Below are 13,868 nucleotides of genomic sequence, written 5' to 3' on the forward strand. Positions count from 1 at the left end.
ACAAACAGAAAAACAAAAGAGTAAAACAACATTTGCCAAGTTAGGAACAGCTCTCAGGAGGCCAAGGCAGTAAGATTCTAAGACTAACCTAGGTTATAGAATTAGATCTTGCCCCCTTGCAAAAGAATGCTATTATTAGATAATAAGTCACATCCAATGGGACAGCTGTTAACTGAAAAATAAAATAGTAGCAAGCATTGCTAAGGAAACCTAGAGCCCTACCCACAAGACATGATGGCTCACACGGTCATCTCAGTATTGAGTAAGAAGAACACTGAGTTAGGAGGGCAGCCTGGGCTACAGAGTAAATCCAGGTTAGCCTGGGCCAGAGTGAAACTCAGCATCAAAATCAAAAAAGGAAAACAGTCTTAAGCTGTTTTATAATTTCTCAAATGGTTAGTTATTATATGACTCATCAGTCATACCACTTCTTGTGTATGCACAAGACCAAAACATTCACACAAAATTTGCACATGAATGTACATATCATTTTTCTCATAATAGTGAAAAGGTAGAAATTCCTCAGATGATGAATGGAACAGCCGATGAGTAAACACGATAAATATAGACAATGGACTATTACTGGGCAGTGAGAGGAGTGAAGCACTGATACATGCTTCAGCATGAATGACCCTTGAGAACATTACGCTAAGTGAAAGGTACAAGATCCAAAACATCACATATTATGTCATTTTTATGAACTGTCAAAAGAGAAAGAAATCCAGAGACAGAAAGTAGATTCACCAGAAGCTGAGGAGTGGACGAGAGGAATGACTGTTAATGGGTTTTTTTTTAGGGTAGTGAAAATGTTCTAAAATTAGGTAAGGGTGAATGGTGCTCAGCCCTGAATATACTATAAACCACACACACTATATATATATATATATATAGTGTGTGTGTGTGTGTGTGTGTGTGTGTATAATATATATTTTTTTCAAATCATGTATGTATGTCTTTTTTTTTTTTTTTTTTAAGATGAGTCCCCATATAGCTCAGGCTGGCCTTGAACTTGCTATGTAGGTCAGGGTAGATCTTGCTTCGACCTCTCAAGTGCTGGGATTAAAAACATGTGTCACTATAACCTGGTTTATACAGTTTAAATTAGGTGAATTATATGGCATGGAAGTTACATTTCAAACCAAAAGGTAAGAGTTAAATGTAAAATCTTAGAAGACAGGAGAAACTATTTGATTTGGATTATTCAAAAAGTTAGAAATGATACCAAAAGTACAATCCAGTGACATCTTTTTGTTGTCTCAATGCTAGGGATGGAACCAAGAGCCTTACAAATGCTGGGTGCTCTGCCACCCAGCTGTATCCCCAACTCTCAAACACACACACACACACACACACACACACACACACACACACACACACACACACAAATTGGATTCCTTCAGAATTAAAAACACACATTGCCGGGCGGTGGTGGCGCACGCCTTTAATCCCAGCACTCGGGAGGCAGAGCCAGGCGGATCTCTGTGAGTTCGAGGCCAGCCTGGGCTACCAAGTGAGTTCCAGGAGAGGCGCAAAGCTACACAGAGAAACCCTGTCTCGAAAAACCAAAAAAAAAAAAAAAAAACACATTTCTAAAAGAGTCTGAGGAAATGGCTTAGTGGATAAAAGCATGTATTGCTCTTCCAGAGGACCTGAGTTCGGTTCCCAGCACCCACCCCAGAAGGCTCACAACCATCTGTAACTCCAGCTCCAGAGGATCTGATACTCTGGCCTCTGCAGGCACCATCACTCACATGCACACACCCACCACAATACATACAATTAAAAATAACAAAAATAATTTTTTAAGAAAACATTGAAGAGATGACAAGACAAGATACATAGAGAGGTAATTCCTATGGAAATGCAACTGACAGCCTGCTGCAGTGATCGCTGAAAAGTATAGTGATGGGAATTCCATGGAAATGTTGTTGAGGAAAAAGTCAGGCGTGATGGTGCTGCCTGTAGTCCCAGCACTCAGGAGGTGGAAACATGAGGATCAGGAGTTCAAGGCTGTCTTTGTCTCCATAGCAAGTTAGAGGCCAGCCTGGACTAGAGAACGAGTTCCAGGACAGCCATAGCTGTATACAAAGAAACCCTGTCTCGAAAAAACAAAAACAACAACAACAAACCCAGCTTCAATGAGATGCCATTATACCCTCTAGGATGCCTAAAATAAAAAAGGCAGACACTGTCAAATGTTTAGAATGCAGAGAAATTAGAATCCTTATGAATTGCTAAGGGAAAATGTAAAATGACACAGCCACTTTGGAAAGAATTTGGCAGTCTTTTAAATATTAATCATGGGCTAGTAAGATGGCTCAGTGGATAAAGATGCCTGATATCTTAGGTTCAAGCCTAGGTACCCACATAGTAGAAGAAAAGAACTAACTCCCACTAATTTTCTTTTGAAGTTCACACATAAACTATGGCACATCTCTGTGTGTGCACATAATAAATAAATAAAATTGCAAAATGTAATTAAATGTTAAACATGAGTTTAGCTTATGATCTGTCAATTCTGCTCCTGCAAATCAGTCCAAAAGAAATGAAAATAGGGATTGGGGAGGTGGTAAAGTGCTCACCAAGCAAGCCCAAGGACCCGAGTTCAGATCCCCAGCACCGTGTAAAAAGCCAGGCACCAGGTATGTGTGATCCCAGCAGTGAGGAGGCAGGGATAGGTGGATTCCCTAGGACTCAGTGATCAACCTGCCTAGCATACTTGGAGAATTCCAAGCCAGTGAGAGACCTAGTCTCAAAAAACAAGGCCATGTCTTGGTTTCTGTTAAGAACGAATAAATTTTTGAACTTTTTTTTTTCCTGGAGATTTCTGTTGAGAAAAACAAAAAGATTGATGGAACCAGGTGGTGATGGTGCATGCCTTTAGTCCCAGCACTAGGGAGGCAAAGCCAGGTGGATCTCTGAGTTTGAGGCCAGCCTGGTCTACAGAGTGAGTTCCAGGACAGCCAGGACTAGTGAGAATCTGTCTTAAAAGGATGCCTAAAGTTAAATGTAGTTCTTGTTTTGTATTAAAATCAAATGCCGGGTGTGGTGCATACCTGTAATCCTGGCATTCAGGAGTCAGAAGAGGATGGATTGTCAGTTTAAGACCAGTTCAGCCTACTTACTGAAATCCTGTCAAAAACCAAACAAACCCACCAAACCCACAGCAGTATGATCCTGTAGTCTTAGATACCAGGGAAGCCCATCCGGAAGATCACTTAGTTCAGGAGTGCAAGGGCAACCTGACCTCCTCCTACCCCAAAATCAAGTTTTGCTACAAAAAATTTAAAATCATAACCAATAATACATAGATTAAAGAAAAGATTTTTATTTCAGCAGAAGAGTTCATGCTGAACATGTAGACTGTGCTACACTGTCTCAAAAGCCAACATAAATAAATGGACAAACACACAAATACAAGTTAGCTTGAATTCATATTCAATCAGTAGGTTAGTAACGCTTTGGCAATATTCTTTTCTAAACTTTTGAGAAGACATATGCAATGTGTAACACTATGAATTAAAACAGAATCCAAGCCAGGTGGTGGTGGTGCACGCCTTTAATCCCAGCACTTGGGAGGCAGAGCCAGGTGGATCTCAGTGAGTTCATGGCCAGTCTGGTCTACAGAATGAGAGCCAGTACAGGCACCAAAACTGCACAGAGAAACCCGGTCTCGAAAAACCAAAAACAAACAAACAAAAACAGAATCCATTTCATCCTAGAAACCCTTATCAGTCAAAAGGATTTTTGTATTAGAGAGGCAGAGGCAGGCAGTTCTCTGTGAGTTTGAGGCTAGCCTTTGAGTTCCAGGACAGCCAGATCTACACAGAGAACAGAGAAACCCTGTCTGGGGAAAAAAAATTTTTTTGTTTTTCTGAAGCGTTAGTTTATCTAATTATTTCTTTATCAGTAAAAAAAAATTGAGAGTCAGATAAGGGGGTAAGAACCTGAAGGATCAGAGAAGCAGGGCAGCAGCCCCCAGTTGCCTCCTACCCCTTTTGTTCTTTCCTCCAAAAAGGCTCAGATTCCCTCTCTGCCCTGCCTTACTACTTCCTGTCTCCTATCTGCTCTGCCCTCTGACTCCAAGCAAGCTTTATTTGTCAGAACACAATCAAAATTTCACACAACATTTGCTTTGTGGGCTGAAGAGATGGCTGGGTTGTATGTACTGCTTATGCAAAGGACCTGCATATGGTTTCCAGCACCCACATCAGGTGCCTTACAATCGCCTGTGCCTCTAGTTCCAGAGAATCTGACACCCTCTTCTGAATTCTCTGTAGTCATGTGCACAAACACAAAAACAGATACACATACACGTTGAAACAGGGTTTCTCTACGTATCTGCCCTGGCTGTCCTGGAACTTGCTCTGTAGCCCAGGCTGGCCTCAAACTCACAGAGATCTGCCTGCCTCTCCCTCCTGAGTGCTGGGATTAAAGGAATGCCTGACTACCACCTGGCTCATGATTTTTTAAAATTTGCTTTCACCTTTTTTTCTTGTTGAGACTAGTGAGAAAGACCAACCATTTGCAGTGTGACAGAGCTTGCCGTCCACCTGTCCAACCTTAGAGAGACAAGTCAGTACACTTGCCTGTGAACAGAGCTTGCCATCCACCTGTCCAGCCTTAGAGAGACAAGTCAGTACACTTGCCACTGAGCTGCACCCTAGTCAAGTGAACCATGGGTGCTTTTTAAAAAATACTCACATTTAAGCTGGGTGTGGTGGTGAAAGTCTTTAATCTCAGCACTTGGGAGGCAGAGGCAAGAGGATCTCTAAGTTTGAGCCAGCCTGGCCTACAGAACGAGTTCAAGGACAGCCAGGGCTACACAGAGAAACACAGTCTCAAAAACGAAACAAAAAACTCATTAACTTTTATTATTCTTTTGTTTGTTTGTTTTTGTTTTTGTTTTTCGAGACAGGGTTTCTCTGTAGCTTTGGTGCTTGTCCTGGAACTCACTTTGTAGACCAGGCTAGCCTTGAACTCACAGAGATCCACCTGTCTTTGCTTCCTGAGTGCTGGGATTAAAGGTGTGGGCCACCACCGTCCAGCCGCTTTTATTATCTCCCCCCCCCCCAACTGAGGACTGAACCCAGGACTTTGAGCTTGCTGCTCTACCACTGAGCTAAATCCCCAACCCCCACTTTTATTATTCTTAGTTATGTGTAGGTATATTTATTTATCTGTATATGGGTATGTACATATGAGTGCAGGTGCCTGGGAAGGCCAAAAGCATCATAATCTGTGGAGTTGGAGTTACAGGTAGTTGTGAGCCAAATTCCGGTCCTCTGGATGAGCAGGAAGTGCTCATAACTTCTGAGCCAACTCTCCAGCCCTCAAACTGTGAATTATGTTAAAACCCGTTCTCAAGACAGTTCCACAAGTGCTGAACACTTGTGGTTCCAGCACTTGGGAAATAGAGGCTGGAGGGCTGCTGTGAGTTCACGTTCAGCCAGTGGTCTGTAACATACACAGGAAGACCCTATCTCAAAAGCCAAAAGCAGGGTTATAGGACACAGCTCAGTCAGTAGGCTGTTTCCCTAGCCTGCCTAGAGTCCTGGGTTCTATTGCCAGCACTACATAAACTAGGCTGGCTAGCACCTGCCTATAATCTCAACAGTTGGGAGGTGGAGGCAGGAGGATTAGGGGTTTTTTTTGTTGTTGTTTGTTTTCGAGACAGGGTTTCTCTGTGTAGCTTTGCGCCTTTCCTGGAACTCACTTGGTAGCCCAGGCTGGCCTCGAACTCACAGAGATCCGCCTGGCTCTGCCTCCCGAGTGCTGGGATTAAAGGCGTGCGCCACCACCGCCCGGCGGATTAGGGTTTTAAAGTTATTCCCAGATAAATAGTGTATTGAAGGAATGCCTGGGCTACGTGACACCTGCTTCATACAAAAACAAAATTAGAAATATTGCTGGTCGGCAGTGGCACACACTTTTAATCCCAGCACTTGGGAGTCAGGCAGGTGGATCTCAGTGAGTTCAAGGCCAGCCTGGTCTACAGAGTAGCCAGGCTACACAAAGAAACCCTGTCTCAAAAAAAACCCTATGTGTGTGTGTGTGTGTGTGTGTGTGTGTGTGTGTGTGTGTGTGTGTGTATGTAACCCTATCTCAAAAAAAACCTATATGTGTGTGTATGTTTGTATACATACACACACATATATATATCAATAAAAATATTGTGTTATATTTTATTTTATTTTTTATTTTTTTTTTTGGTTTTTCGAGACAGGGTTTCTCTGTGTAGCTTTGCGCCTTTCCTGGAACTCACTTGGTAGCCCAGGCTGGCCTCGAACTCACAGAGATCCGCCTGGCTCTGCCTCCCGAGTGCTGGGATTAAAGGCGTGCGCCACCACCGCCCGGCGGATTAGGGTTTTAAAGTTATTCCCAGATAAATAGTGTATTGAAGGAATGCCTGGGCTACGTGACACCTGCTTCATACAAAAACAAAATTAGAAATATTGCTGGTCGGCAGTGGCACACACTTTTAATCCCAGCACTTGGGAGTCAGGCAGGTGGATCTCAGTGAGTTCAAGGCCAGCCTGGTCTACAGAGTAGCCAGGCTACACAAAGAAACCCTGTCTCAAAAAAAACCCTATGTGTGTGTGTGTGTGTGTGTGTGTGTGTGTGTGTGTGTGTGTGTGTATGTAACCCTATCTCAAAAAAAACCTATATGTGTGTGTATGTTTGTATACATACACACACATATATATATCAATAAAAATATTGTGTTATATTTTATTTTATTTTTTATTTTTTTTTTTGGTTTTTCGAGACAGGGTTTCTCTGTGTAGCTTTGCGCCTTTCCTGGAACTCACTTGGTAGTCCAGGCTGGCCTCGAACTCACAGAGATCCGCCTGGCTCTGCCTCCCGAGTGCTGGGATTAAAGGCGTGCGCCACCACCGCCCGGCCTATATTTTATTTTTATAAACATCTCCTAGCTCTCTGCTCTGAAAAGGCCTAGGAATGATGACTGACAAAGTGGTACTGAGAGCTTCTAGCATGCAGACCATGGTCTCCAACTGACATTTTACACTGAGGATCTAGAGTTCAATGAAAGCCACATTCCATGTCTAGGGAAGGAAATGCACAAGCTGGGTTAGGAGATCTTATCTGTATTATATAGCAAGGATGTCTCAAAACCTTCTGGAATCATGTCCAAAGGAATCCAAAGAACTGGGGATGCAACTTGGCAATAGAGCACTTGTCCAGCATACATAATGCCCTGAGTTCATGGATGGAGACACACACACACACACACACACACACACACACACACTAAGTAAACAAACTAATAAATACGTTGAAAACCTATTAATATTTTGACAGCCCAGCTTAGGAGGAGCCAGCCTGAGCTACAAAGTCCGTTTATAGAAAAGAAAAAAATTATTTGTAAAGATTTCCATCAACCAAAGATAGAACTCAGTGTCATCCTCAAGCATTAAGGAACCTCTGCCTGTGTCCCAGTATCTTAAAGAGTTCAGTGACTGAAGAAGGACCATGGCTGAGAAGCAGTGGAAGCAGAGAGGTGAGGAGCAGTGTCGATGGATGAAAACCTCCAACTCTGCATAAATACATGCACACATTCTAAGCTGTGCTGTTTCATATGTGCATACAGAAGACCGACCAGGACTGGCACCTTAGGACATGGACCTGTCTGACTTTTCCTTTTCCTGTACTGCTCCATGCAAAAGAGGGCAGTGCCTGAAATGATACATGCTCACATCGATAAAGCCCAGAGAATGTGTCCTTTCTGGCAGAGGCAAACAAGAATTGTAAATCAGACCCTTTAGTCTCAAAAAACATTTTGTTTTTCTACACCAACCAACAGTCTTTTGTTTTACTTATCTAGTGGAGGGACCAGTAAGTTCAACATACTCCTCTGTCCAGAATAAAATAGGAAATGAAACAGTCTGAGGACTGCACTGCCCTTTATAATTTTACAAACAAAAGCCTTCTGAAACTAGATAGAAAATTTAGGCCAAGAGATATTTTCAACACATAATTACTATGTAACATGCCAAAGACCAAAACATAGCCCTGTATGTTTAGACCCCATGTAATAGTGATTTACTTATTGTGGTGAAATTCCAAAACCAAACCTTCAAGCTTTCTCAAGTCATGAAAATTTTATATTGTATAGGACAGACATATAAACACTTTTAGATTTTAACCACTGTCGCATGCTAATAGTTCTTGCTGAGAAGCCTTCTCTTTGCATATTTTTCTCTTATTAAGGTCACAGCATAAACAGATACCCTGCCTGTAAGTGGAAAATATTAATCTTGCTATTTACTTTTGAAATAATGGAGTTATATTCCTGAATATTGCAATAAATGGAACTGTATTCAGAAATAACTTTTTATTTAATGTAGCTCAACAACAAAGCTCAATAAATTTAATGTGGTCACACAGCTGGTAGATACCAGCGTTGGGATAAAATCCAGCTCTCTTTTAAGCTGAAACCTGGATTTTGTTGACTGCATTGCAAAATAAATAACTGAAAACAAAAAACAAAACAACAACAACAACAACAAAAAAGCAAAAACCGGAAGAGGGCAGTTGTTAGCTGCCACAGCACCTGCTTCAATTGATAACCCTTTCCCTTCTCATGCCCAACTGTTTCCATGGCCTCTGAAACCTATCAACAGCCAGCCTCCTTTCTTTGTTATTTATTAAAACAGAACATTTATTACGTGACCTATCAGTTGAGCCAGGTGCTGCAGCAGCTAACAACTGCCTTCTTCTATTTCTTTGGTTTGGTTTTATTGCGATAAAGTCAACAAAATACAGGTTTTGCGTAAAACAGCTACTAACTGTGTGACCACATTAAATTTACTGAGCTTTGTTGTTGAGCTAAATTAAGAATAGGAGGGCTAGCCGGGCGGTGGTGGCGCACGCCTTTAATCCCAGCACTCGGGAGGCAGAGGCAGGCCCATCTCTGAATTTCAGGCTAGCCAGGGCTACATAGTGAAACTGAAACTGTCTCAAGCTCTAATCCTAGTGCTTAGGGGGCAGTTTTGTTTTGTTTTTTTTTTTAACCAAGGTCTTGCTCGATAGTCCTGAATAACCTGGTACTTAACTATATGCCCAAAGCTGGCCTTGAAATTGCAGCAATCCTCCTGCCTCAGCCTACCAAGAACTGGGATTACAGATTGTGGTGGTTTGAATGAGAATGGCCCCCACGGGCTCATATATTTGAATGTTTAGTCAATCGGTTGATAGACTGTTTGGGAAGGATTTGAAGGTGTGGCTTTGTTGGAGGAGATGTGTCACTGGGAATGTGAAGTTTAAAAAGCCCTTGCCAGGCTCAGTATTTCATTCTGCTTGCTGCCTTGATGCCTATCAGCATGTAAAGCTCTCAGCTTCTGCCCCAGCACCATACCTGCCTGTTTCCCACCATGATAATAATGGACTAACCCACTGAAACTGTAAGCAAGCCCTTGATTAAATGCTTTCTTTCATAAGAGTTGCCATGGTGTCTCTTCACAGCAATAGAACAGTGAGTAAGACAAAGGTGTTAGCCACCATGCCTGGTGAGACAGTGGGGATTGTGCCAGGCATACTAGAATATTTTGGAGAGCTGGAAATGTTCTCAACTGGACTCATGGTGATGGTTACCAAAACTACCAAGTTGTGCAAGGCATGAATTCTGTATTGGGTGTGTTGTTCCTCAGTAAGGCCGTTAGTCTTTTTGAATAAATAAAGATCTTGATCTCTGAAAGGATGGAGTTAAAGGGAGCAAATGGCATTGAGTATAGACTTTAAAAACTGGTTACAGAATCTCAAGTAGCCCAGTGTAGAAAATAGCATTCATCACGGCCTGGAGACTGGAAATGTCTTTGAGAGGTTAAGAGACTGACAGATCATTTAGTCAGTCGGCACAAAGTTTTCCTGGACTGGTACTGAGAAGTGAGATTTGGTGGTTTTTTGTTTGTTGGTTGTTTTTGTTTTTAAAGGCTGGGTCTCAGTATGTAACTCCGGCTGTATAACTATAGGCACACACCACCATACCCAGCTAGAACCTTTTTTTTCTCATTTCATCTCATGTGTAAGAAACATACAATCCCTGATGTGTAGAAAATACATCTCACTCAGAGGCAATAGCAATGGCAGTTTATTTGAGAAGACTGCTTTCTACTGAAGGCAACCAGGCACCTCCACTCTATCAGTTTTATGCGCTTGGAGAAGAGGCCCAGCAGGTGTGTGGCATGAATAATGGATAGTGATGCCGTCCTGGGGTGCACTGCATGCTGCGGCACTGCAGCCAGATGCTGTGTTTCTAGGTTCAGCAGGCTCCTTCCAGCTGCAGTTCAGTGCTACTTTGATTTGTGTCCTGCCACTCTGCAAATGCTTTCTGATTGTTAGTTAAGAATTGCCTCACGCTTTGGTGAGTGATCTTAGACGCATGGTTGAGTTTAATTGGTGTTTCTGGACTCAAACTCCATGTCTAGAAAGTAAAATCTGAATGTCGGGTTCTGATTTCTGTTGCAGCTGTCTTCTCCTCCCCTTCCTGCGGCTTCTCCACAGCCAAAAGTGCTAAAACACAGCTTTTCAGCTTGCTGAAAAAAATCTCAAAAATCACAGCTGACTGGGAGTTTAGATTTATCCTGGCTGAGTTACACATAAGGCTTTGTGGCTTTTAACTCCTTTTTGTTAATTTGAGAGTGGGGGTATCTGAGAGAATTGCCAATTTTCTAAGGTATGAATCTTTTGGATAGTCTACCTTAGAGTCAGATTAGAGAAATTTGAGGGTGCATGGTGTGGTGGCACAAGCCTGTAATCTTAGCACTTGAGAAGTAGAGGCAAAAGTTCAAGGCCAGCCTCAGCTACTTTAGTGAGTTTGAAGCCATCTTAGGCTACATGAGACCCTGTCTCAAAAACAACCCCAAACAAACAAGCAAACAAAAACAAGAAAACAGGTGAATCTTTGGACTCACTGGCCATCCAACTAGTCTAGTTGGTGAGCTGCAGGTTCCAGTGATAGTGACCTCTGGCACTTGTCACACACACACACACACACACACACACACACACACACACACACAGTATACACCCACACAGATGATCAGTAGCAAAATACAAATAGGTTCATTAGTGGGCATTCATGGACTCTCTTGACTTTTGGTTAGTGATATTTTAGATCAGGATGAGGACTCAAGCTTGTCACAAGAACAGAAGTGACCTATTTTGTTTGTTGTTTGGGGTTGTGTGATATGGTTTTGCTGATTTTGTGCCAGAGTCTGAAATCAGAAGAAATTGATCTGACTCCTTGAAATCTTGACCTCTGTTTTTACTTACAGCACCTTTTGCTCCGTCCGTCTGACGTTGCTCTGCTTGTCTGATTTTTTCATTTGTCACTCCCCAGGCAGCTATTTTGCCAGCCACTTCATCATGGGAGGAGAGAAGTTTGATTCCACGCATCCGGAAGGTTACCTCTTTGGAGAGAACAGCGACCTGAACTTCCTGGGAAACAGGCCAGTGGCGGTAGGGGTACAGTCTTTTTCCTGCCTGAGGCTTGGGTTTGTTGGTGCAGTGGGGGCTTGAGGGGCCAGGTGTGCCGCTCGCTAGACTGGGGGAAACCCAAGAGAAGTTGTTGCGGTCTGGGGGTGGGGTGGGAGGTGGGAGCTGAGTCTCAGAGCTTGGAGCGTTCCTGAGATTCGCATTTCCTCCAACAGCCCTGGCCAGTGCCCTTGCTTGCCCTCACTTGAATTCCTCCCTCATGGCACTTAGCACGCATTTCCTATCCATTTGTCACATTCTCTGTTCATTATCTGCTTTCCTCTTTCAAAAAGCAAGGACGATATTTACTGTTGGGTACTAGACCTAACACAAAGCCCAGTACAAAATTATAAACCTTGGTCAACGTTTGCTGAGTGAATGAATGAACTTTCCCTGGTTCTTGAGTTGCACACAAGTAATGCCAACACTTGGGAGGCCGAGGTAAGAGGATTGCTGTGCGTTAAAGGCCATCTTAGGCTATATCAGCAGTCCTCACCCCGGGAGTCAAATGAGCCTTTTACAGGGATCGCCTAAGGCCATGCTGCGTATCAGATATTTACATTACGATTCATAATAGTAAAACTGCAGTTATGAAGTGGCAGTGAAAATAATTTTATGGCTGGGGGTGATCACAACATGAGGAACTAACTGTATTAAAGGGTCCCAGCATTAGGAAGGCTGAGAACCAGTGGACTACATAGTGAGATCCTGTCTCAAAACAGAAAACAAAATAGAACACACCTTTCGTAGCTGTCTGTTCAGCTCCCCCTCCAGCCTTCTGCTGTCCTCTCTCACGAGTCCTGACTGCGGGGACTGTAGATAGACCAGTGCAGCAGCTGACTCTGTAGACTTTTACTGAGTACCATCTCTGAGTCTGCACGAGACTTTGTACGAACAGCCCCCAGTGGGGGCTAGAGAGATGGCTCAGGGGTTAAGAGCACTGGCTGCTCTTCCAGGAGACCCCAGTTCCATTCCCAGCACCCACATGGCAGCTCACAGCTGTCTGTAATTTCAGTTTCAGGGGACCTGCTGGAAGGCAAAACACCAATGCACATAAAAATAAATAAATCTTGAAAAGCAAAACAAAACAAACAAACAAACCCAGCTGCCAAGTGGCTCTTGAGTGGTCTCTGTGTGCTGAGGAAGGTCCAGACACTGTACTCCATGTGAAGACCTCCCTGAAAGAGGACACACTGTGTTTGAGGGCCAGAGATTGAATCTGCACCCATGATTGATAAGTGCTACATCTCGAGGCCTTGCAGGACTGTTCTATTTTACTGGTTTTTTGAGACAGGGTCTCTATTATGTAGCTTTGACTGTCCTGGAATTCATTATGTGGACCAGGCTGGTCTCACACTCACTGAGGTCCACCTGCCTCTGCCTCCAGAGTGCTGGGATTAAAGTCATGGATTACCAAACCCAAGCCCAGCTTTTTTTTTTTTTTTTTTAAATTATTTCACTTGGTTGATCAGACTGTTCTGGAACTCATGGCAATCTTTCTGCCTTGGCTGCTGCTGCTGCTGCTGCTTCTTCTTCTTCTTCTTCTTCTTCTTCTTCTTCTTCTTCTTCTTTTCTTTCTTTTTTTGGTTTTTTGAGACAGGGTTTCTCTATGTAGCTTTGCGCCTTTCCTGGAACTCACTTGGTAGCCCAGGCTGGCCTCGAACTCACAGAGTTCCGCCTGGCTCTGCCTCCCGAGTGCTGGGATTAAAGGTGCGAGCCACCACCGCCCGCTGCCCGGCCTGCTTGGCTTCCTGATTGCAAGTGTAAGCCACTACAGCTACCTGTCCCAGGACTTCCTATCACTTTCATTTCATCAATGAGAGATCTAAGGTTCTGAACGCTGAGTAATGGTAGTAGCTAGCATATAGGAAATGTGTCCTTGGTCCCTGGCCCCTTTCCAGGTGTTTTACATAAATTTTTCTCACCATCTCCTAAGTAGGTCTTCCTTGCTAAAAATCTGTTCTTTCCGTTGTCTCTGGCCGCCTCTGAAAATTCTCTCTTCCCAAACCTGCCATGTTAGTGGGGCAGATAGAACACATTATAGGAGATGTGCAAAAAAGATCTGGAGTGACTGAGTTCCGAAGGAACTGAGTGTGGGATGGAATGGAATGGGCAGATTGCTAGGGTACTGTGCAGAGGGGCTCGGGCGGGTGGGGAAAGGGATCCCACCTGGACTGAGGCACCAAGGATAGCTCTAAAAGTATTCCTGTATTTGTAGAGTTGGCAAACATTTACTGAGCAACCGCCATGCGCCAGGTACTGTGTGGTAGGTGTTGTGGACACAGGGCTGAAGTGACTGTCTTTGTTCCTCCGGAAACAAAGAAGGGAGACAAGCTGGCCTATGGCAAAACGAGGAGAAAGGTGAGTGGGCT

General features: G+C 43.5%; 1 protein-coding gene across 1 annotated transcript in view; it reads left to right on the forward strand.

Moving 5' to 3' along the window:
- The window catches only part of Rnf157 (ring finger protein 157), a 74,636-nt gene that overhangs the window by 6,209 nt on the left and 54,559 nt on the right, over positions 1 to 13,868 (forward strand). The window contains exon 3 of the mRNA XM_052756209.1: positions 11,363 to 11,481. Within this exon, the coding sequence (XP_052612169.1) occupies positions 11,363 to 11,481 (119 nt within the window). The remainder of the gene's footprint in view (positions 1 to 11,362; positions 11,482 to 13,868) is intronic.

This window comes from Peromyscus californicus, unplaced genomic scaffold (genome assembly GCF_007827085.1).
Source record: "Peromyscus californicus insignis strain IS unplaced genomic scaffold, ASM782708v3 Scaffold_3__1_contigs__length_106647218, whole genome shotgun sequence".
Taxonomy (NCBI): Eukaryota; Metazoa; Chordata; class Mammalia; order Rodentia; family Cricetidae; genus Peromyscus; species Peromyscus californicus.